We start from the raw sequence: 22,144 nt of genomic DNA, 5'->3' as shown, positions 1-22,144 counted from the left end.
GATGCTTATCTGTAATAATTTGTTTTATTATCTGGGATACGGTATGGGACGTATTATTTAAACTAAATAGTAATGATAGTTGTTGTGGAAACTTCTGGACAATCTGTTTCGCTCAGTGCCATACCCCGATGATTCCGCCATCGGTTGGGGTGTGACAAGTTAATTGTTGAAAAAGTTTAAAAATATAAATAATATTTTTAGAATTAAATCCTTTATTAGAATTTAGAAGATTTGATTTTGATATATAGATATAGATAGATATAAATGTAGATAAACCTAAATATAAATAGATATTAATTAATAATAATTATCTATAATTAAGTAGAATATAAAGACTTTAATTAAAAATTAAGTAGAATATAAAGGCGGAAAAATTAAAAAATGAATAGCTCTAATTAATAACATGTGTCCCTCCATTGATTTACTTTATTGTATGTATAGATTTGTTGTATTTTATTATATCTACTTTGTTATATTTATGCTCCTAAATCCAAAGTAAAAACATAAAAAATATTTCACTATTTGATAAACATCATCTCATCATGTGTTAAAGTAATTCTCTTTTAAACGTCTAAAACTAGTTATACCCATCTATAGATTATATAAGTGTCATCAATTAAAAATATCTACTTTTGACTTTTTCTTCTCGTTTTCATACTTATCTTACATTAATTAAATAAATGAAATAAATATAAAGATATAAACGGTTGTTTGTTAAACACATTGATAAATTATAAAGTTCCAACATAATGAAGGTTGTTATAAGCACTAACACATAATGAGCGTTTTTTATGGTGTGTACATTTTTGATACAAATTTACACTTATTCTTTACGTAACTATCTCTAATAAACTTTAAACTTTTATCATAGTATATATAATGCTAGACATAAAACCTAAAAACAGTTTGGATGGCACCAGTAACTTGAATCATAGTATATATAATGTTAGACATAAAACCTAAAAACAGTTTGGATGGCACCGGTAACTTGAACTAAAACACAATAAACTTAACACATAATATAATTAACTATGTTTAATATGAACTTTTAATAAAATAATACCAACCAAAATTACAAATATAAAATCATTGATTTTACTAACAACAATAACACAATCTTATTATTTAAAATAATTCAAAAAATATATAAATATAAACATATGGCATTATAATAAGGTAACCTTATTTAACCAGTCAAATTGTTTGTTCGTTGATTTATCATCATACATATTATTTTTTATCTTATATTAATTACATAAATAATAAACTAATATTAAATCTTATTATACTTTGAATGTAAAATGAAATCCTTCTATTTTTCTAGTAAAATATTGTTTTTAAATTTAAATTGTTAATTTAAGATATTTTTAAATAAACCAAATTATTTATCATAAAACCAAACTTTGTATTAATATATTATTTATTTTTATCTTGCACTATTAAAAAAATTATCATATCAATTTTATTACATAATTTATAAATCAAATTGTATATAACTTTCAATATTATTTGATGTATAAGATTATATTTAGTCAACCCATGTAATACATGTTTTTTTTAAATATAACTTTGGCTAAACGATATGAGGACCGGCCTAGGGCTGGCGGGCTCCAGCACCCAGCCAGCACGCCCAAGACGGGCCTATTGCTTGTATCTATTAATTTCTAACACTTTGCCCAAGACGGGCCTATTGATTAAATCTATTAATTTCTAACACTTGAGGAATAATGGATTTTTTTTGGGTTTTGTCTTTTCTTTTTTTTTCTTTTCTTTCTTTCTTTATACTAAAAATTCCTAACATGGCTTTTTTTTTTGTTTTTGTTCTTTTTTTGTGTTTTGTTATTTCTTTCTTTCTTTTTTATCTTTTTTACGGTAAACTTTAATATGTTCATTTTTTAATAAAATTATGGTGTTGTTAGTTTATTACGTTTTTCTCGAGTTTGGTCGCCGTTTGGTTGTTACTTATCAAGGTTAGGGCCGTTCAAATTGTTCACCACTCGCTCGATGCTCGTGCGGAAATTGCTCGAAAAATGCTCGTTCGATTTGATGCTCGATTGTAAACGAGCCGCTCCGCTCGGTTCGGTTTGTAAACGAGCCAAGCATGAGCAAAGGTCCGCTCAGCTCGGTTCGGCTCGAATTATTATATTTATTTAGTATATACATATACATATACATATACATATACATATACATATACATATACATATACATATACATATACATATACATATACAGGGGAAGGTTCATTGGGGAACACTTAAAAATTGGGGAACAGCGGGGAACCGGCTCAAACGAACTCCGATTGGACTCATTCCAGCGGCGTTGGAACCGGCTCGTCGAACCCTAACTAAGATCTTTTAACCCTAAACCCTAAATCCTAACTCCTAAACTCTAAACCCTAAAGCTAAAAAAATAAGGCTAAAACCTAAGATAAACCGTACAATCTAAACTATAAACCCTAAAAACTAAACCCTAAAGGCTAAACCCTAAGCTAAACCCTAAAGCTAAACCCTAAAGCTAAACCCTAAACCCTAAAGCTAAACCCTAAAAACTAAATCTAAACCCTAAAGCTAAACCCTAAAGAAAAACCCTAAAAGCCAAACCCTAATATATTTAAGGTTTAGGGGTTATGATTTAGGGTTCAGGGTTAAAAGATCCTAGTTAGGGTTCGACGAGCCGGTTCCAACGCAACTGAAATGAGTCCAATCGGAGTTCGTTTGAGTCGGTTCCCCACTGTTCCCCACTTTTTAAGTGTTCCCCAATGAACCTCACACTACATATACATATACATATACATATACAATACACATACATATAAACATGTATATACACATACATATACACAAATATAAATTATACATATATATACACACACCTATATATATATATACACATCACACATACAGATATACTTAAATATAAATTAAATTTATAGTTTTATATATAACACTATATTAGATTTTGGTTCACTTTATACAAATTTACAACTACATTTATACGTACTAGACCAGCCACGCCAATAAAAAAATTAATATCAAATCTAAAAGTTAAACCCTAAATCGATAAACGACAGACTGCTTATCGCCTCAATGTTTCATGTCATTACCCTAAGTCGATCGTCTCCTGCTCTCAACGTAATTGTTCGTGCAATATGATTATCGCCTCGTCGGCCACAACATTGTTATTCATAAGAAAAATATAATACCATGAAATGTGCATGTTTTTAAAGACATAAAAACTTGAGACCAACGTTGTCACTATCTCTCTCAGCAAATTTAAATCGGGCAACATGGTTGTCCAAATTGCTCGAACTTCGCTCGATGCTCGCTCGGAATATTTAATGCTCGAAAAACGCTCGCTTGATTTGAGGCTCGGTTTTTAATGAGCCGCTCTGCTCGGTTCGGATTGTAAACGAGCCAAGCACGAGCAAAGGTCCGTTCGGTTCGGCTCGGCTCGTTAACAGCCCTAATCAAGGTGTTTAGTGGTCATATTTAGTCCCTCATAGTTTTTTTACCCCATCAAAATTTCAATACATGTCGGTATACATTCAACTTCGTCTATGTTTTACGTCACGTGAGTCACTCGATGTTAAAAATTGGTGATTTTGATTTACGCTTTTTCCGATTTTGGCCGTCGTTCGGTTGCTATCTAGCACGGTTTTACGCCTCACGCCCCACATCCCAGGCAACACGGTTTTATGCCCTCGCCCGCAACGCGGGGGGTTAAGACTAGTTTTCAATAAATAAAGTCGTTACAAAACAGCTAGTTTTTTTAAATATGTTTTCATTCCCACTTTATAAATATATACTCTTTATCCACCCATTTGAACCCAAATCTTTCCAATAGTCTCAATTTTCATACACTACCTTAATTTTTATAAAGTTTTAGGCATGTCCACTTCATCATCGTGGTGTTCGTCATCTTCGGGCGAAAGCGATTTGTTTTTTGCGAACGCCGTAATGCTGGCAGCAAAGATGATCATGGAGGAAGAGGAAGAAACGGAGTCACAACCGCGAACTAGGCAAACCGCCATAAACCGAGACAAAGAAGGTTATATTTTTTCTGTCGTTAATAATTTAGTTATATTTATTTTTCATTGTTAATAAATTATTAAATTTATTTTTCTGTGTTAATAATTTCTTTAATTTATTTTTCGGTGTTAATAATTTAGGTGCCCATGATAGATTAGTGGCCGATTATTTTGCCGACGAACTTTTGTACGCGGCAGTGATGTTTAGACATCGGTTCCGAATGAGTCTTCAACTGTTCTTACGTATAGTAGACGAGTTGGCGCGGTCTGATCCATTTTTCACACTTCGATACGACGCTAGGGGCCGTAGGGGATTCACCACTTAAAGAAATGCACGACGGCCATTCGCCAACTGGCATACGGGACGACACCCGATTCGTTGGACGAGTATTTAAGGATGTCCGAAAGAAGTGCACGAGAATGTTTGTACAAGTTTTGCGAATGGGTGGTGAACCTCTATAGAAAGAAATATCTGCGGAAACCAAACGCAAATGACGTCCAAAATTTTATCAAGCGCACGAAGAAAGACATGGTTTTCCAGGAATACTCGGAAGCATTGATTGCATGCATTGGTCGTGGCAGAACTGCCATACTACGTGGCGAGGTCAATATACTCGAGGCGATCATGGTCATCCAACTATAATACTAGAGGCTGTTGCGTCACAAGATCTGTGGATTTGGCACGCTTTTCTTGGTGTTTCTAGTTCGCTTAACGACCTTAACGTCATTTACCAATCAGAGATCTTTAACGATGTCATAACAGGAACTCGTCTTTAACGATGTGGTAGGATCAGTGTGTTATGTTATGATGTGGTAGGATCAGTCTATTATGTTGTAGTTGAGCTTGTGTTATGTTTGATAACAATTGAAAGTTATTGTTTAAGCACTTGTGTATTGTCAACAATTCAAACAAACCAAACTGGTTATATAGATGGTATATAACCTTCCATACAATGGCAAATGTCACAAAATTAGGCTACATAACCATAATAGTAATTGTCCGAAGTGAACCATCCTAATTGTTCAAACACAACTATAAAGTAACAAACAAAACATCAAAATTGTTCAAACACAAAGCAACAATAAAACAGTTGATATCTAAGCAGCATCTGCTCCACCTTGACCTTTGCAGCTGCCATCGGGTCTAACCCTCCAAAAACCCCCAGCCATTTTCGTCATAGATCTTCGATCGCACCTACAATTAACTTGGCTTCCTGGAGAATAAGGAAGGACATTATTGTGGAAATGAGGGTTTGATAAGGGATGATATGTGTTTTAAGGAATTGTAAATTGCAAAATTACCAAATTGCCCTACGTTTTGGAAGTAAAAAGACGGTAATGCCATAGTCAACTACCGGTTGACTAACGACAGTTTGGCCCAGGCCGTTAATTGCGAGCAATTGAATACGTCAGGGACGACTGGAGTGTTGATTTTTTCAAAACAGGGACTAAACCTGCAAGCGAGAAGTGTTTCACAGATGTTCTTCCCAGTTGGTTTGCGTACTCAGGTTCAGTCTCTGTTTTGAAAAAAATCAACACTCTAGTCGTCCGTTCTTCCCAGTTGGTTTGCGTACTCAGGTTCAGTCTTTGGAATCTTTGCAATTGTTGTGTGTAATAATACACGCCAACCCATTAACATGAAGCCCTTAACCAAAAGATCTATATTTCATTTTCACCATGTGACCAAACTACAAAAAAAGGGAATATTCACTTGATACACGTCGACCCAGACACACTTGATAACAAGTTTAAAACAAAACAAAACAAGACGTACTCAATTTAGACAATCGTTTGAACAGACACTGATTGAACCGAATCAAAGCAGCATAAGCCAACTTAATCCACTTCCTCCATCTTGCTTTCCTCTGCACCTTCTTCCTCCAAAGCAGGCATTTCAGCGTCTTCCTCTCCTTCTTCCTCATCAATGCTCAGACCCAGCTTCAACATCCTGTGAATCCTTCCTCCAAACGTGTTTGGATCCTCCAAGCTGAATCCAGATGTCAGTAAAGCAGTCTCAAACAAAAGCAACACCAGATCCTTTACTGACTTATCATTCTTGTCTGCCTCGGCCCTCTTCCTGAGTTCCTCCATGATGGGATTGTCAGGGTTTATCTCCATCGTCTTCTTGCTAGACATGTATGCCCCCATACTACTGTCTCTCAGAGCCTGTGCCTTCATGATCCTCTCCATGTTAGCCGTCCATCCGTATTCTCCAGTCACCAAACAGCAAGGCGAGTCCACAATTCTGTCTGAAACCACAACCTTCTCCACCTTGTCTCCCAAGATGTCTTTAATCGTCTTGCATAGATTCTCAAATGATTTCTTCTTCTCTTCCCTCTTCTTTTTCTCTTCCTCTGTTTCATCCTCAAGCTTCAATCCTTCTTTCGTTGCAGACACGAGCTTTTTCCCATCGTATTCCTTCAGCTGCCCAACTGCATACTCATCAATAGCATCCACCATGAACAGCACCTCATAACCTTTCTTTTTCAGTCTCTCCAAGAATGGGGAATTCTCAACAGCCTTTTTGCTCTCACCGGTGATGTAGTAAATATCCTTCTGGCCCTCTTTCATACGGGTCACATAGTCTTTCAAGCTGGTCAACTCATCGCCACTCTTGGTTGAATGGTACCTAAGCAAATCGGCCAACTTGGATCTGTTTTGGCTGTCTTCATGGATACCCAATTTCAGATTCTTGGAAAAGGCTTCATAGAATTTGTTGTAATCATCCTTGTTCTCAGCAATCTCATTAAACATCTCAATGCATTTCTTCACAAGATTCTTCCTGATAACCTTAAGAATCTTGTTCTGTTGAAGCATTTCACGAGAGATGTTGAGTGGCAAGTCATCGGAGTCCACGACACCCTTTACAAACCCAAGGTATTCTGGAATCAGCTCTTCACAGTTGTCCATGATGAAAACCCTCCTGACATATAGCTTGATGTTGTTCATCTTCTTACGGGTGTCAAAAAGATCAAATGGAGCCCTCTTAGGCACGAAGAGGATCGCTTTAAACTCCAGCTGTCCTTCAACAGAGAAGTGTTTCACAGCTAGATGCTCTTCCCAATCATTGGTCAAGCTCTTGTAGAAAGCAGCGTATTCTTCCTTGGTGATTTCTTCCGGTTTGCGAAGCCAGATCGGTTTCTGTTTGTTGATAAGCTCCCATTCGTGAGAAACCTCCTTGATCTTCTTTTTCTTGCCCTTCTCTTTTTCTTTCTCTTCGTCAACTTCCTCAATGTCACCTTCCTCTTCCTTTTTAGGTTCCTCGTCTTCATCGTCACTGATCTCTTTCTCGGTTGTTTTTTCGGTCCATAGATATATGGGGTAGCTAATGAACTCGGAATGCTTCTTTACCAGATCCTTAATTCTCCTTTCTTCCAGGTACTCCATCTGAAAAAGTAAATTCACAAAAGTTAGTAACTAATTCCTTACGCATCGCAGAAACATGGACAGATAAAAATGCTGTTGAAGCACACAATTACCTGATCCTCCTTGAGGAAGAGAGTAATCTTGGTTCCTCTGCCAAGTGGCTCTCCGTTAACATCCCTGGTAACAGTAAACGAACCACCCGCTTGAGACTCCCAGATGTATTGCTCGTCGTCATTGTGTTTCGTAGTAACAATGACCTTCTCAGCAACAAGATAGGCAGAATAGAAACCCACACCAAACTGCCCAATCATGCTTACATCAGCCCCAGCCTGAAGGGCCTCCATGAATTCCTTTGTTCCGGATCTTGCAATGGTCCCCAAATTGTTCACCAAATCTACATAATTACATAAACACTTTTAGAATCTCATACACACTTTAAACAAGTGCTCGCTTTTAATGTGTTCTGGAAACACTTAATCACTAATATATCATTACTTTTACAAAATTTCCACACATTACATTGTCTAAACCAACAATTTCAGAAAGCTAAACTGCACAATGTCATCAAATGCCCTAACTAGATCTCTTCTAATGGTTCAATTTTCCTCGAGACCCCCATGTAGAGCAATTCTAATCCCAACATGTTCCGAATACATTACTCACCACATTATAAACAATATTTCGAATACCACATGCACACAGTACATTTTATAAATTTACAATTTAAGAAGGAATAGAAAGCACATTATCATCAAATGCACTAACTGATGCAAATTCCTAAATCCTAATTTATGTACATCTATTATCTATTACTAATCTAGATGTTTCAAGTAATTAACAAATTATCTGCATAATTTCAGAAGGTTAAACCGCACAATTTCATTAAATGCCCTAATCTATATTTTTTTCCCAATGATAGACCATTTATTTGCATAATTACTTTTATAATTCCAGTCTAGCCGCACATAACGGAAGCAAATCACATCACACATAGCGTAATTGAGGATTACAACAAGCATTTGTTCATCGTGTTAAACTTAACCTATGTATCAAAGTAGCATAATTATGCATGCAAAAAAAAAAAAAAAAAAAAAAAAAAAACAAACAAACAAACTCAATATTGAGTGACAGAATTAACGAACGGATACGTAAAATTGAATGCAGTATATTACCTGCTTTAGTCATTCCAACACCGCTATCGATGATAGATAAGGTCTTGTTAACCTTGTCCGGAACAAGCCGGATGAAGAGCTCCGGTTGCGCATCCAGTTTGCTCTTGTCCGTCAAGCTCTCGAACCGGATTTTATCCAAGGCATCGGAAGAGTTGCTGATGAGTTCTCGAAGGAAGATCTCCTTGTTGCTGTAGAAGGTGTTGATGATTAAACTCAAGAGCTGGTTGATCTCAGCCTGGAATGCAAACGTCTCTGCGTCAGCCATCTGTACCTCCGCCATTGCAGCAAATTAACTATAGAAGTTGTGAAACGATGGAAGATTGATTCAGAAGTTTTAGAGAGATCGCGAGCGTTTTGTAGACAGAATTCGTTGAATTTCAGTTTTGATGAGTGGACGTATGAAATTGGGAGGTTTTTATAGTGAAGAAGGTGGTGTTCTAGGTGCTTCTCCGGTGCCAGAGGTTCGGAGTGAGGTTCGGGTGGGTTCTGGATGCTTCCACTCCTCTCTCGTAGCTTATGATTTCTAGGTTCTTCACACGGAGCTTAATAAGATATTATTTCTTGTATTTTTCTCATAGGTAATTTCGTTAGTATATGTTTTTTGTTTTTCATATTTATTTGTTTTTAGTTTAAAAAATATAATTTATATGTTCAAAACTAGGGTTTTTCCCCATCACTCGCTCACTGCTCACTCGAAAAATGCTCGGAGAATATTTGTTCGATTTTCCGCTCGGTTGTAAACGAGTCGATTGACTCGAATCAGTTTGTAAACGAGGCAAACACGAGCAAAGGTCTACTCTGCTTGGTTTGACTCGAATTAATTTTTATTAATTTATTATATATACACAAATTACAATTATATTTCCTAAGTCATTAAGTAACAGTGTTGACTTTTTTTTCCTCGCTAGTTGTCCGTCGTCAATTGTCTCCGGTTATCAACCTACGCCGCAATACGACGATTGTTCTCTGCAGTATGCTCATCGCCTCACTGGCCTCAACCTGTGCATCATCCTCGAACAGTCGGACCTCAGGCTTAGTATCATCCTCGGACAGTTGGACCTTAGTCGTCATCCGTCAACAAAAACATCGAAGGAAACATCCCTAATTTATGGTTGTCAAAATCACTCGTCGCTCGTGGGTCGCTCGAAAAATGCTCCCTCGGTTCTCAACTTGGTTCGGTTTGTAAATGACCCAAGGACGAGCAAAAGTCCACTCCACTCGACTCGGCTCGTAAACAACCATATTCAAAACTTTACTAAGAAATCGGTATAAACTAAGAGGTAACTGCGTCAAGAATTTCTATAGCTAAAAAGATAAACTTACGCTACCAAATCAAATATTTTAACATCATACAAGTTATTTAATTATGCTATAAAACCATGAGTACTGCCTTAACGTATGCCTCTTAGCGCTTGACTAGTTTGGGCATGAAACACCTGTGTGAACGGTATCCATACCATGTTGTTCGGCTAGTATCCGTTTGATAGGAGAAGAAAATGGTCATCTCTAGTTTATACCAAACAACAATCTATGGTTAGAAGAGCCGGCTCAAGAGCAAGCCAACTAAAGCCTTTGCTTAGGGACTCATTCGTCCAAGGGCCTCAATTTAGAAATAAGTTAGTCTACTGATGTTTAATCACTTTTTTTTCTTTTTCTTTAAGCAGTTAGTTAAAGTTATCATACAACCTCTAAACTTCAATAAAGTTGCCTATATTCGACTCCGTTTATGTTTACGATGTTGGCCATCGTTCGGTTAGCACGGTTTCACGCCCTCCCCCCCCCCCCACACACACACACACCCCACCCAACGCTTGTAGCACGGTTTTACGCCCCCACCCTGCAACGCGTGGGCTTAATACTAGTTTATGTAAAACGTTATGCATATCCTAAGAGTTTGTAATCTAGAAAACGTATAAACTAAATTTGCAATTGATTTACATTAGCAATGTACTCTCGAAATGTCATATTAATAATTTAAGGTGGTTTTGTGTTACACTTGAATATTTTGGTAACTTGATTTGGTAACTTGATGACAACCAATAGTAATACTGCACTACATTGCCTAATCAATGTTAAATGAAAAATTAATATATTAACACTTCAGATTTATCTTAATACTAGGTTATAACCCCGTGTATTACACGGGGTTGAATAAATAAATTTTATATACTAAATAATAAAATAATATATTTTTAAAAACCTCATTATTATACGGGTTGGATAAATATAATTTTATATATTAAATTATAAAAAGTTATATGTATAAGAACCATATTGTACGGGTTGAATAAATGTAATTTTATATACGAAATAAAAAAGTTATATCTCTAAAACCACGTATATTACACGGATTGAATAAATGTAATATTGTTTACCAAATAATAAAATAATACATCTTTAAAAAAACCTCATTTATACCATGGGTTTAATAAATGTAATTTTATATACCAAATAATAAAAAAAATTACATCTTTAAAAATATGCGCATTACACGGTTTGAATAAATGTAATTTTCTGTACTAAATAATAAAGCATATATATCCTTAAAAAAACCCCGTGTTTGGTTTTCATGATAAAAATAGATTATTCTGTTGTTGCAAAATTTGTTAACGAAGTCTCAATAAATTTAACTCTTTATTTAAAACTCCGTAAATGTATAAATGATAAATAATATTAGTTAATTTTATTTTAAGTTTCGTAAAATCTATTTGATATCAAACTAAACAAAATGTTCAAATATAATTAATTCAAGTAAATAATATTATAAATGAGAATGAGATTAAACTAAATAATAATTATCCATAAGATATTAAACTAATAATATTTAGTAGAAGGATTATCTATAATATAAGATATTAAACTAAATAATATTTAGTAGGAGTTAACTAAAATGACAATGTTTGAAACTATTTTGACTAAAATAACAACGTTTCAAACATTTAGACTAAACTGGTAAAATTACCAAACCACATGTACTAAAATCACATTTAACTCTATTATTTAATTACATTGGGCTTTTGAAAATTCGATTCATGGCCCAATGAAAACTTAATAAAACATTTAATATTTTTTGAAATACTTTTTTTGGGCTTTGAAGACTACTTGCTGAAAGTTGAAATTAGAACTTCGTATATTACACGGGTTAAATAAATGTAATTTATATATTAAATAATGAAATAACTTATTTTTAAAACCTAGTTAAATAGTTGGTTTTATATATTAAATAATGAAAAAAAAGTATATCTTTTAAGACACACTTTAAATCCTCTGTATACAGTGGGTAAATCCAAAAGGCAATGATCAACAATGAGTTACACTTCTACAATATGAAACATTTGACGAAGATATAAAATCATAATTTCTATGAACATTTCCGCCTACAGAGTTCGATTTCGAATAAATAAGTCTTTTTATTTATTTATTTATCTATTAGTTTCTTTGATTAATCATTAATTTTTTTAAATTCTTAAGTTTCGGTATTGTTTTACTTTTTTTATTACGAAATTTATATTAGACTTTAGATTTACAATCAAGATAAAATTCAAATATAATATTTAAATCTTTTTAATTTTAAATTTAAAATTTATTTATAAATTATTAATGCCTTCATTGAATGACATGTGTCCCAAATCAAGTTTTTTTTATTATATAGTATAGATATAGATATAGATATAGATATATTGAGAAGATATATAAAGGTGATAAATTTAATTTAACAAAATATATCCCTTGTTCCACGTCGCGTAAGGTGGTGAAGTTGTTACATGGGTCACTATTTCAAACAGCGTAAACACCAACATAATCAAGGCTTTGTAAACCCTAATTCCACTAATGTCAATCCATGCATTATCATCAGTTGCTCACCACCTCTCCACCCCAACTGGATTCTTCGGCCTGAAACTATGGATCACAATCCTCATCTGCATTGGTCTACTAATAATCTTCATTCTGGTCATGATTTTCCTCTGCTACTTCTCTAGCCACTTGAGGGAGAGCGAGTTGATGCCACCAAGGGGCTGGGACATGAAAACAGGCATTAGTTCGCCTGCGGTTTACTCGGGTCACAGCGATTGGCTGGGAAGCGGCCGGGATCATGTGGTGGATATGGTGTGCAAGAGTTATAGTGCAAGGGAACTTCATTTAGCAACCAATGGATTCAGCCAAGGGAATATGATCAGCAGCGGAGATCATGGAGAGGTTTATCGTGCCATTTTGTTCGATAACAAAAGAGTTGCAATCAAGAAGTTTTTAAGCAAGAGGTTTGATTTTCTTTTATTGATTTGTTGCATTTAACTTTATTTTTTGTTCATTTTGTGACGGTTTACGTTTAATATCTTTAAATTAGTTATCAGAATAGGTTTAGGTAAAATGAAAACTCAACTTACAAGTTGTTAGTTCTTAGAATACTCGGTAAAAAAAATAACCAAAATCATAAAAAAAAATTAACTTTTCAGAAAAAAAAACTTCGTTTCGAATTTTTTTTACGACAGTGGGAAGACTGAGTTCTCTAAAGTTAGGAGTTTTCCCTTGATCCGAATTCTATAAAAATAATTATCGAACTTTTTTATATATAAAGTTCGGGCTTCGTTAGATAAAATTTTAAATTCATTTTTTACCAGGTAGAGACTTAATTTCGAGCACTTTTCCTCTATTGATCTACCGAATTCTCATAGTTGAACTTAACTTGTTATTTTGAATGAAAATCGTACGAGAAGTTTTACTAATTACATGGTTGTTTCTTTTATTAGTGACAATGTTGACGAATTTATTGAAGAAGTGGAAGCCATATGGTGCATTAGACACAAGAATTTGGTAAAACTACTTGGATACTCTATTGAAGGAGACAAAAGGTGAATATGATTTAAATAAAGGGAAAATAATTATAATCATACATATAATAATAACTAGTTTAAATAAGCAACAAAAACTGCTACTTACTACGAGTTATTAAGTCGCGAATTTTAGGATGCTTGTGTATGATTACATCGACAATGGCGATCTCCACCAATGGCTTCATGGTTGCACAACAAGAACTAGCCCTCTAACTTGGAATATTCGGATGAACATTGTACTTGGAATAGCAAAAGGGTAATATTTATGTTTTCTCTATCTAAACTGCCCGTATGTGAAATCAAATTTTAAGTTGGTTATTATTGTTTTATTGTAGGTTGGTCTACTTACATGAGGATAGTGAACCAATTGTTGTACATAAACATTTGACGTCTAGTAGTATACTTTTAGATCGTCAATGGAATCCTAAGATATCATATATTGGTATCACAAACCTCCTTCGCCCTAAATCTATAGCTCGTTCTCTTAGTCGAATGTCGGGGTTAGTTTCTTTTATTTGTTGACTTTTATTTAATGTGATCATTGCTTGGTACAATTTGTATGTTACATAAAACATGTCTTGGAGTTGTATTTTTTTCAGGTATATTGATCCAGATTATAACTTCACATGTCCTTTTAACGAGAAGAATGATATTTATAGTTTTGGAGTTGTCATAATGGAGATTATAACAGGAAAAATCCCCATGGAGTTCGTTGAATTCAGTAGAAAGGTTTGGTGTTTGTTGCTTGACATTGTTGTTTTTGAAATGTTCAACGCTTTGATAACATTTGTAGTGACAGGAGTACTTGGTTGAGTGGGTTAAATCCAAGGTTTGCGACCAAAAGTTGGATGATATAGTGGACCCAAGTCTACAAGAAGTGCCATCATCAAAGGAGCTAAAGAGAATCCTATTGATTGCTCTTCGATGCGTCGACCCTGAGGTTGAAAACAGACCTACAATTGGAGATGTTATTCACATGTTGCAACCACGTGACTTGCTTCTTGATGATGTAAGTCGCAATTCATCATTAGCCACACCCATATATCTTATTCTCACATTCTTTTTCAGCCTATCTCTCTCTATATATCTATGTGTATATATATAGAGAGAGATAGAGGGAAATGATGTGTGAATATTAACACCCTTACCAAATCACATACAAGAGCAAAGAGTTGATTGTGTTTGAATATTTATGCAGGATTCTATAATCAATGCCTAATATGTCATGTGTTGCAAATTTGCAATCAACGCACATTGGGCTAGAACTACGGTCTTTTTAATTTGGGCTCATAGACCCAATTGTATGAAGCAGAAGTGGGAGTGATTATTTGGCCCAAATATTGTCGACAAACTTGAAAAGGTAGAAGAGCATAGCCTTGTAAAAACTTGAAACAAAATTAAATGTTCACTCGATCACTATTTACTCACTTGTTCTTCGAACCTTTGATTATGTTGGGTTGAAACTAAATTAAATGTTCACTCCATCACTATTCACTCGCTTGTTCTTTAAACCTTTGATTATATTGTTTAGAAATAATGATGAAATATTGAAATACAAACACTTGTTTTATCTGTTGACTCTCACAGCTTGATTAACTAATTAAACCAAATCATCAAGATGTATAAAATCAAATAATAATAAAATAACTCTTTAACATTTTTGGCATAAATTGGGTGTGCAGAGGCCAAGCCGATGGTGAGTAATGAGCTCGCTTAAGTCGTGCTTAAACGAGCGCAAGCGTGAAATAAAGCTCATTTGAGAAATGTGCCCAAATCTGAGTTTAACTTATTGAGCTTCAATAGACTTGCAAGTCTTTACAAGCCTCCAATCATATATTTAATACCGTTTACGTCTAGTCTTGCAAACATTAATATTTGCTAAAGATATTAAAGTCGTATACTGTGAAAATTCTTATAACTTCATTAATTTTCATTAATGTTAATGAATGTTAGTTTCACATTCTTTCATAAAACATAATTAAGATTTACTACGCAAATCAATTTCTTTACGCAATTTGAGTTATAAGGCTGGAGGGTGTGATATAAAGCCCCTAGGGGTTTTATCACGCCACTTCGAGAGTTTTAAAGCCCCACCCTTTAACTTGCATGTAATGATTTAAAGCACCTTATTAAACAAAATAAAAAAATAATGAGAAGATATTTGATTGGATGAAAAGAATAGCCCCACCTTCAAAGCCATTTCCTAGCCATTAGCGTGCTAGTGGACAAGGGATAGTAGTGCCCCCTTGGTAACATACAAGGGGGAGGGCGCCAAAATTGATGATGTGGCGGGGTGGCGCGAGGCCACACCCCTGGCCTAAGGATATTTGCATGATAACGAACTTCCTTGAATTTATAAACTGAAACATGATTCGTGTGTATTGTCACAATGTCACCATATAACAAAATAATAAAATATTCTATATCATATACAATCATTATCTAACCAAAATATGTTGTGGATATAACCAAAAAGTTGACTTCAACGCCACAACAACAAGTCGTGACACAATCGAAGCCGTTAAACCGACGCAAATCCAAGGGCCAAAAACCCACCAAACCTGATCTCTCTTTTTGACGACGTGATCTTAACGCTTGATTTGGTCTCTAATCTACATCCTTCCCTTACCCCCACAATTACCAATTTGCCCTTCTCATCTCCAATTTGTCTATCATGTGATCCTGTTTGTTTATATCATCACATCATCCACTTCGCTCTTTCCTCCTTCCTGCTCAGATTTCATCTACAGATCCAACAATCACAACCCCCAATTTAATTTCCTCTTAAAAGGTTTGATTTTTATTTCTCTTTACAATTCTATTTTGTTTTTATCTTTATTTGCCCTTTTGATCAGATCATATTAATTTGGTGCTCAAGTATACATATTTACAATTGTCTTTGATTTAATTTCAGTTAATTTAATTGGGGTTTTCTTTTTTGGAGATTGCTTTATTGGGTTGGTGATTGATTCGGTAGTTGCTTTACTTTCACGGATCTTTGGTTTGATTAGTTGTTTTTTTATTACTGTTCTTGTATTCCGTAATTATTATTGATTTAAATTCTATTAACCTAGGTCAATTGATTAGTTTTTTAGTAGGATTGGGATTGTATTTATCAAGATCTTGAGGTTTTATTACTGCAAAAATGTTTTATGGAGTCTTTGTTGATCTTTTCAGCTCTAGGTTTCAGAATTAAGTGATCGTTTTAATTTTTATTTTTATTATTATTATTTTTTGTTTCAACAAATACTTTCATTAAAACAGAGGCGCAGCTTGTTGCCCGTCTACCTGTCATTAGTCTAGTCAGTAATTTTTATCTCTGTAACTTGTTACATGTTTTTCCAAATCTGATTAATTGGATCTTATAAATCAAATTTATAATCATAATCGCTTTTAACCATGCACCTTACAAAGTACGCGAGTGTTCATGTTAGTGTGCGGTATATGACATTTTAATCTATGTGTGTTATTGAATCTACTGATTTCCCATTCTTAAAATGTGTTGATCTGATTTCCTTTCAGGTGAGTGTGCCATGTGAATTTGAACAAGAACAAGCTTCGGCATTCGGTTATTTATTTAATTGGTGATACACAAACGCTGTGGGAAATCAATACACAAACAATGGTGCGAAGGGGTGGTTTGATGGGTGCTAAACATTCTCTTACACTCTCTCCAGTTCTTTCTGTTTGGGAATGTATTATTCGTAAAAAGAGGTATTCGTTCAGACCCGAGTGGTTGTAGAGGCAGGCGAGAAGAGTGACCGTTACATTTGATTAGTCTTTTGGTTCATAGTACTAGATAACAAAAGAAAGAAGAAATTAACTAAAAAAAAAAAATTCATAGTCATGATTTATACTTTTTAGAGGAAACTTTAGATTTGGTTAATTAAAGAAAGTTGAAGTTTTTATATAGAATTAAGATATAATGGAGTGTGGTAAAGCACCATCTGGTGTTAGAAAAGTTAAGAAGAAGCAGGTGAAGGACGAAATGGATCGTATCAAACAGGCCGAGAAGAAAAAAAGGCGTTTGGAGAAAGCCCTCGCAGCATCAGCAGCCATAATTTCTGAGCTGGAAAAGAAGAACCAAAAGAAGAAAGAAGAACAACAAAGGCTGGATGAAGAGTGTGCTGCCATAGCGGAGGCAGTTGCTTTGCACGTCCTGATTGGTGAAGAATCAAACAAATCATGTGTTCCAGCCATGATGCACAAGGAAGAAGAAGAAGAATGGTATCCATGGGGATACGGTGCCAGTAACTTTGGTCTTTTTATGGGTGACAGTCATGCTAGAACGACAGCTACTGTCATTCCTCACTCGCGGCAACTTGTTGGGAGTCCAAATGGAGATACATGTTGGGTTTCTGATGGTTGTGGAGGATCCGGACACCAATGGAATGGATATGGCTTGAGTGATGGTGGGTATTTCTTGAGTGGTGTTCAGGCACCGTATGTTATGGAGAGAGACTGGGAAGCTGCAGAAGCTATTTCTTCGCTCCAGATTGCAGATGATGGTGTGAACGCCTTTGTTTTCAATAGAATGATGAGAGGATGAATGCATCTTCAAGTGTTGTGTTTGATGCAGTGATGATTTATTTTGTGTGTATTTACAGGGGAGATCTTGATGAATCATTCTCTATTGTGAGTGGATGGTGGGTTGTGTTCATTTGATCTTGTTTCTTAAGTTTATCCTTTGTTAATGAGGAATCAAATACTGGTACTTGAGTGTTGATGTTACTGAATAACAAAAAGTTAATGTATCGTGTTTCTTTGCTTTTTATTGACATGGTGGGTATACATATGTTTACGTATTATTTCTGTTAGACTAGATATGTAATTACCGTTCTGACAAGTTGGTCTAGTGGTTAGTCATTTGGTTTCTCTCTTTGAGATCCCAAGTTCAACTCCCAGTAGCATTACTTTAAAGGATATTGGTGATGGCAATGAAGTTTAGAACTACAGGCCTATCTGGAGGTCGCCAGTTCAAAACCGAGCCGAACCGGGTTTTACCACGGTGGGCCTTCGGGCGATCAATATGCAATTAACTTTCTTTATCAAGTAAACAACCTGTTTTTACATATCACCCTCCTACATACCCGAATTTAATCAAGTTAAACAAATTTTGATCCAGATGTGAGAGTCTCTTGCGCCTTGCCCATCGCATTTCTAAACAATGTTATAGTATGCATCTTAACGTTCTTGATCAATCCCAAAGTGAAATGTGTTTCATAACTTAGCTTAACCAGACCACAAATATCATATTATAAACTATAAAGTATAAACCAGTATATATGCATTTAATGAATAAGTTATATTTTTGTGTTTTTCCTTTTATTTGCATGAGTCCATGGTTTGTGCAGTTTGTTTATTTTCCAACATGTGTTTTTTCATTTTTATTTTATTTAGCAAAACCCATGAACAAGGATAATGGGAGTAGTGGTCGGTTATTGTAATTGTAGTTTAAAGATGTACTTGTAGTTTAAAGATGTACTAATCGAATGAAGCAAGACAGTGAGTTTATGAGTTTGAAATTTGTGTGTTAATTTTCTCAATGGATTTTGAGAGTAATTAATTCTTCCATGCTAGTTCAAGTGTGGCAACGTGAATGGTGTTCTTGGAGCCTAGATTAGAATCAAATGGTGTATCTGTATCTTGATGCCACTTAGTTATATAGCCTAGTGGTCAAGAGGAATTATCTCTTGTGAGGAGACCAAGGTTCAATCAGTGGGAGATATAAGTATTCAAGGGGAAAAATTAGCCGTTCATAAAAAAATGTGTATATTGATTCTCATTTAGTTTGCCCTAATAGTTTTCTTGTGTAGTGATTCTGTATCACAAGAGACCGTTAGATTTATCCGTTTTATTTAGAGTTTTAATTTTCTAGCCGTTACAGAACTGATTGCTATCAAATCTGGGAACAAGAAATAAAAAGAATAGTCAATTTTGTTCAAACAAACTTTGTGCAAGAATGGAAAAGACCGTGACAAATCCATACATGAATAAAACTAGTACACAAACAAACACAGAATGTTTTACATCTCATGTGACCTCAGGGATGCTGTTTCATACTCGTCTTTGCTATTGCGGTTTCTGAACTTGGTTGTCTCCAATTTCAAGTGTAGTACTAGTTGATGGTTTTGCTCCAGCAGACACAAGATTTTTAAACCAAGCAGGTTGTTGGAATCTAGGGTTGTTTCTGTTGGTACCACCAGGGGAATCTGGAGACCCCGGGTTGGTATTATTTGAAGAAATGCCCGCGAGAAATCGATATGCCACTTTGCTAGCTGTCACAATCTCTGTTTTAGCTTGTCTGAACTACATTCGTTTTGTAAAAAGGAAAAAAATAAAGTTTAGGTCAGAAAAAAAGATTTAACTGATAGGTAATTGTTTGACACCACAGCGCGAAAACACAAAAAAATGGAAAGTGATGCTCACCCGCGTAGCTGTTGTTTCTGCTATATCTACTGCAGTGTCACCCGCATTAGCAAACCTGTTCACCCAACCTGCAAAATACTCTCAGAACAAAGATTTACAAGTGCAAGACACCATAGTAGTTGATTGTGAATGGCGGACGATAGTGACAAGCAACCCATACGCTATGTAGTGATCGTGATGAAATAGCAGGTGCTATTTAATGTTTAGGGATACACTAGAAGAAAATTTTATATATATATACATATATAAAATTATATATATATATATATATATATATATATACACATACTTTACATTAAGTAGTTCTACTAAAACAGAAAAAAAAGCCTAAAATCCCGCTATTTATATTAAAACCAAAAAAAAATCCCGGAAATCCCACTATATTGATGCTATGGAGTCGCTAATCGACAGATTGCGAGATATGGCTGATACGCTATGAAGCACGCGATAGCGAACGCTATCTTCACTATTGACAACACTGCAAGACACTCTAATCTTAATTTAGGATCTTCTCAATTTCAAAATTTAAAATAATAATATATATGCAACAATTTGAAGCAGTCCATGTAGAAAACCAACCTGGAAGTTTAGGGACACCAAGGAGTTCACAAAACTCGTTGCAAAAATGATTGCAGTTTTTCGAAAGCAAGTCATAACAGTTTCCAGGCCACTCTCTGCTAAGTTCTCTCAGGATCTGGTTGACCTTAGATTTTGATAAATTTGTTTTACCAAGAACAATACATTCACGATATGTGTACATTGGGTTCTTTTTGGCAGGGCAACAGAACACACCACTGCCTTGCTCGCAGAACCCAAATGACCATTCATCCTCTCCATAAACCTGCCATAACAAACACGTTACATACAACAAGCACATAAAATCACTAGACACTATAGGGGGCAAGCTAATAATAAGTTCTCTCCTAATGAATTATGAACACTGTATTCACTCTTACAGATTGACCAATCATATTTCTAGCAGCAATCAACAACCACATATTAGGACCCTTAATTTGCAAGAAGTTAAGAATAAGCATTCTAGTGATTATTTAGACGATTTAGCATATTTATCAACCAGTACTTGATACTTCCATTCATAGCTTATATAAGTATCTAGTATATAGTCCACAATTTGGGTCCACTCCATCAAAATCTTAGATTCCACACAATGGACTTAGATATGTCACTAAGGGGCTGTTTGACAACTTCTGAATAGTTAAGTGTTGAACCAATAAGAGGTCTGAACCATTAAGTGCTGAATCAGTAAGAGGTTTGAACCATTAAGAGCCAGTATAATGCTTAACCATTTAGAGGCAAATGTCTGACCAATTCAGATTAGAGGTCTTAACCATTCAGACTTAATGCTTAACCATTCAGAGGCAAATGTCTGAACCATTCAGACATCTGCTCACGAAACAAACAGTCTGAACCATTAAGTGTTGAACCAGAAAGAAAAGAGGTCTGAACCATTAAGAGCCTCCTTAAGAGGTAAACAAACAACCCCTAAATATGCATTTCCTTGATACTTGCACGTGTTAAAGTTTGACACCATAAAATAACGGGCATACCATATCCTGATACGCAAAATAATCGCTACAAGAAAACAAGAAAACGAACATCAATAAGCTAATCCATCTAACAAATGCCTAATTACAGGTCAGACTATGTAGACTGTAACAACCAATTTGTACATAATAATCATAAGTGATAACTAAGTTCAACAATACTCAATGCAAATGCAAATGTACTGAAATTCAAGTCAATGATAACTTTCATATCTAGTAAACCAACTAAAACAAATGAATCTAAAAACCTAAAGTCACCAAAATATATTCAACAAACAAAAATTAACAAGAGAAACAGCAATTTGAACCCTAGATCGTTTCGAAATGAAACATATACCTGAACGGCGCTGTGAAAAATGCCGCCGACACCGATGCCGTCTTTGAAAATCCGGTTGATCTGAAGAATTGCGTTGTTAGTATTGTCAGAACCGCTGTTTGTTACGTCATATACATGGAGTATAACCTCTGTCATCTCGAACTCGATCTTCAAACCCTAGTAACCGCTTTGATTAGAAATCAACTGTTCCGTTTCAAATTTGAGAGCAACAGATTCAGATCAAACTACAACAACATTGATTACAAAACACCTAATCATGAATGAAGATCTGTAACTTCTATCGAGGCTTTTCTTCTTTATTCGCTTTTGCACGTCACGAGTTCAAACGTGGTTCAATAATGAGTAAAAGCGAAAGGATGAGTGTCTGTCCTAATATTTCTATTTATTGATTTTATTTGGTATTTTAAAGATTC

General features: G+C 35.0%; 4 protein-coding genes across 4 annotated transcripts; 2 read left to right on the top strand and 2 right to left on the bottom strand.

Moving 5' to 3' along the window:
- Positions 1 to 5,673: 5,673 nt before the first annotated feature.
- On the bottom strand, positions 5,674 to 9,093 carry LOC110905128 (heat shock protein 83). Its single transcript, XM_022151012.2, has 3 exons — positions 8,569 to 9,093; positions 7,510 to 7,790; positions 5,674 to 7,417 (listed from the first exon to the last, which is right to left on the bottom strand). The coding sequence occupies exons 1-3, from the start codon at positions 8,846 to 8,848 to the stop codon at positions 5,867 to 5,869; spliced, it is 2,112 nt and encodes a 703-aa protein (XP_022006704.1). The 5' UTR covers positions 8,849 to 9,093; the 3' UTR covers positions 5,674 to 5,866.
- A 3,306-nt stretch (positions 9,094 to 12,399) lies between these two features.
- LOC110907901 (probable serine/threonine-protein kinase At1g01540) lies at positions 12,400 to 13,753 on the top strand. The gene is made up of 4 exons (XM_022152818.1): positions 12,400 to 12,827; positions 13,317 to 13,418; positions 13,534 to 13,636; positions 13,736 to 13,753. The coding sequence occupies exons 1-4, from the start codon at positions 12,400 to 12,402 to the stop codon at positions 13,751 to 13,753; spliced, it is 651 nt and encodes a 216-aa protein (XP_022008510.1).
- A 2,283-nt stretch (positions 13,754 to 16,036) lies between these two features.
- On the top strand, positions 16,037 to 18,178 carry LOC110905127. Its single transcript, XM_022151011.2, has 2 exons — positions 16,037 to 16,191; positions 16,923 to 18,178. Exon 2 carries the CDS (start codon positions 17,326 to 17,328, stop codon positions 17,947 to 17,949), a length of 624 nt encoding a protein of 207 aa, XP_022006703.1. The 5' UTR covers positions 16,037 to 16,191; positions 16,923 to 17,325; the 3' UTR covers positions 17,950 to 18,178.
- Positions 18,179 to 19,301: 1,123 nt separating this feature from the next.
- On the bottom strand, positions 19,302 to 22,093 carry LOC110905126 (deubiquitinase DESI2). The gene is made up of 4 exons (XM_022151009.2): positions 21,732 to 22,093; positions 20,409 to 20,670; positions 19,830 to 19,897; positions 19,302 to 19,709 (listed from the first exon to the last, which is right to left on the bottom strand). The coding sequence occupies exons 1-4, from the start codon at positions 21,864 to 21,866 to the stop codon at positions 19,473 to 19,475; spliced, it is 702 nt and encodes a 233-aa protein (XP_022006701.1). The 5' UTR covers positions 21,867 to 22,093; the 3' UTR covers positions 19,302 to 19,472.
- Between the last annotated feature and the right edge of the window lie 51 nt (positions 22,094 to 22,144).

This window comes from Helianthus annuus, chromosome 14 (genome assembly GCF_002127325.2).
Source record: "Helianthus annuus cultivar XRQ/B chromosome 14, HanXRQr2.0-SUNRISE, whole genome shotgun sequence".
Taxonomy (NCBI): domain Eukaryota; kingdom Viridiplantae; phylum Streptophyta; class Magnoliopsida; order Asterales; family Asteraceae; genus Helianthus; species Helianthus annuus.
The sequence above is the reverse complement of the archived record's forward strand: the minus strand, read 5'-3'. Positions and strand labels throughout refer to the sequence as shown.

What these genes read in the sequence shown, in the direction of transcription:
- LOC110905128 (XM_022151012.2), bottom strand. Translation starts at nt 8,848, where the DNA reads ATGGCGGAGGTACAGATGGCTGACGCAGAGACGTTTGCATTCCAGGCT. An exon ending in TGTTGGAATGACTAAAGCAG is followed by an intron (nt 7,791 to 8,568) that starts GTAATATACTGC and finishes GTAATTATGTAG; the next exon opens with ATTTGGTGAACAATTTGGGG. An exon ending in TCTTCCTCAAGGAGGATCAG is followed by an intron (nt 7,418 to 7,509) that starts GTAATTGTGTGC and finishes TTACTTTTTCAG; the next exon opens with ATGGAGTACCTGGAAGAAAG.
- LOC110907901 (XM_022152818.1), top strand. Translation starts at nt 12,400, where the DNA reads ATGTCAATCCATGCATTATCATCAGTTGCTCACCACCTCTCCACCCCA. An exon ending in AAGAAGTTTTTAAGCAAGAG is followed by an intron (nt 12,828 to 13,316) that starts GTTTGATTTTCT and finishes TTCTTTTATTAG; the next exon opens with TGACAATGTTGACGAATTTA. An exon ending in TCTATTGAAGGAGACAAAAG is followed by an intron (nt 13,419 to 13,533) that starts GTGAATATGATT and finishes CGCGAATTTTAG; the next exon opens with GATGCTTGTGTATGATTACA.
- LOC110905127 (XM_022151011.2), top strand. Translation starts at nt 17,326, where the DNA reads ATGGAGTGTGGTAAAGCACCATCTGGTGTTAGAAAAGTTAAGAAGAAG.
- LOC110905126 (XM_022151009.2), bottom strand. Translation starts at nt 21,866, where the DNA reads ATGACAGAGGTTATACTCCATGTATATGACGTAACAAACAGCGGTTCT. An exon ending in TTTTTCACAGCGCCGTTCAG is followed by an intron (nt 20,671 to 21,731) that starts GTATATGTTTCA and finishes TTGTTATGGCAG; the next exon opens with GTTTATGGAGAGGATGAATG. An exon ending in CAGAAACAACAGCTACGCGG is followed by an intron (nt 19,710 to 19,829) that starts GTGAGCATCACT and finishes AAACGAATGTAG; the next exon opens with TTCAGACAAGCTAAAACAGA.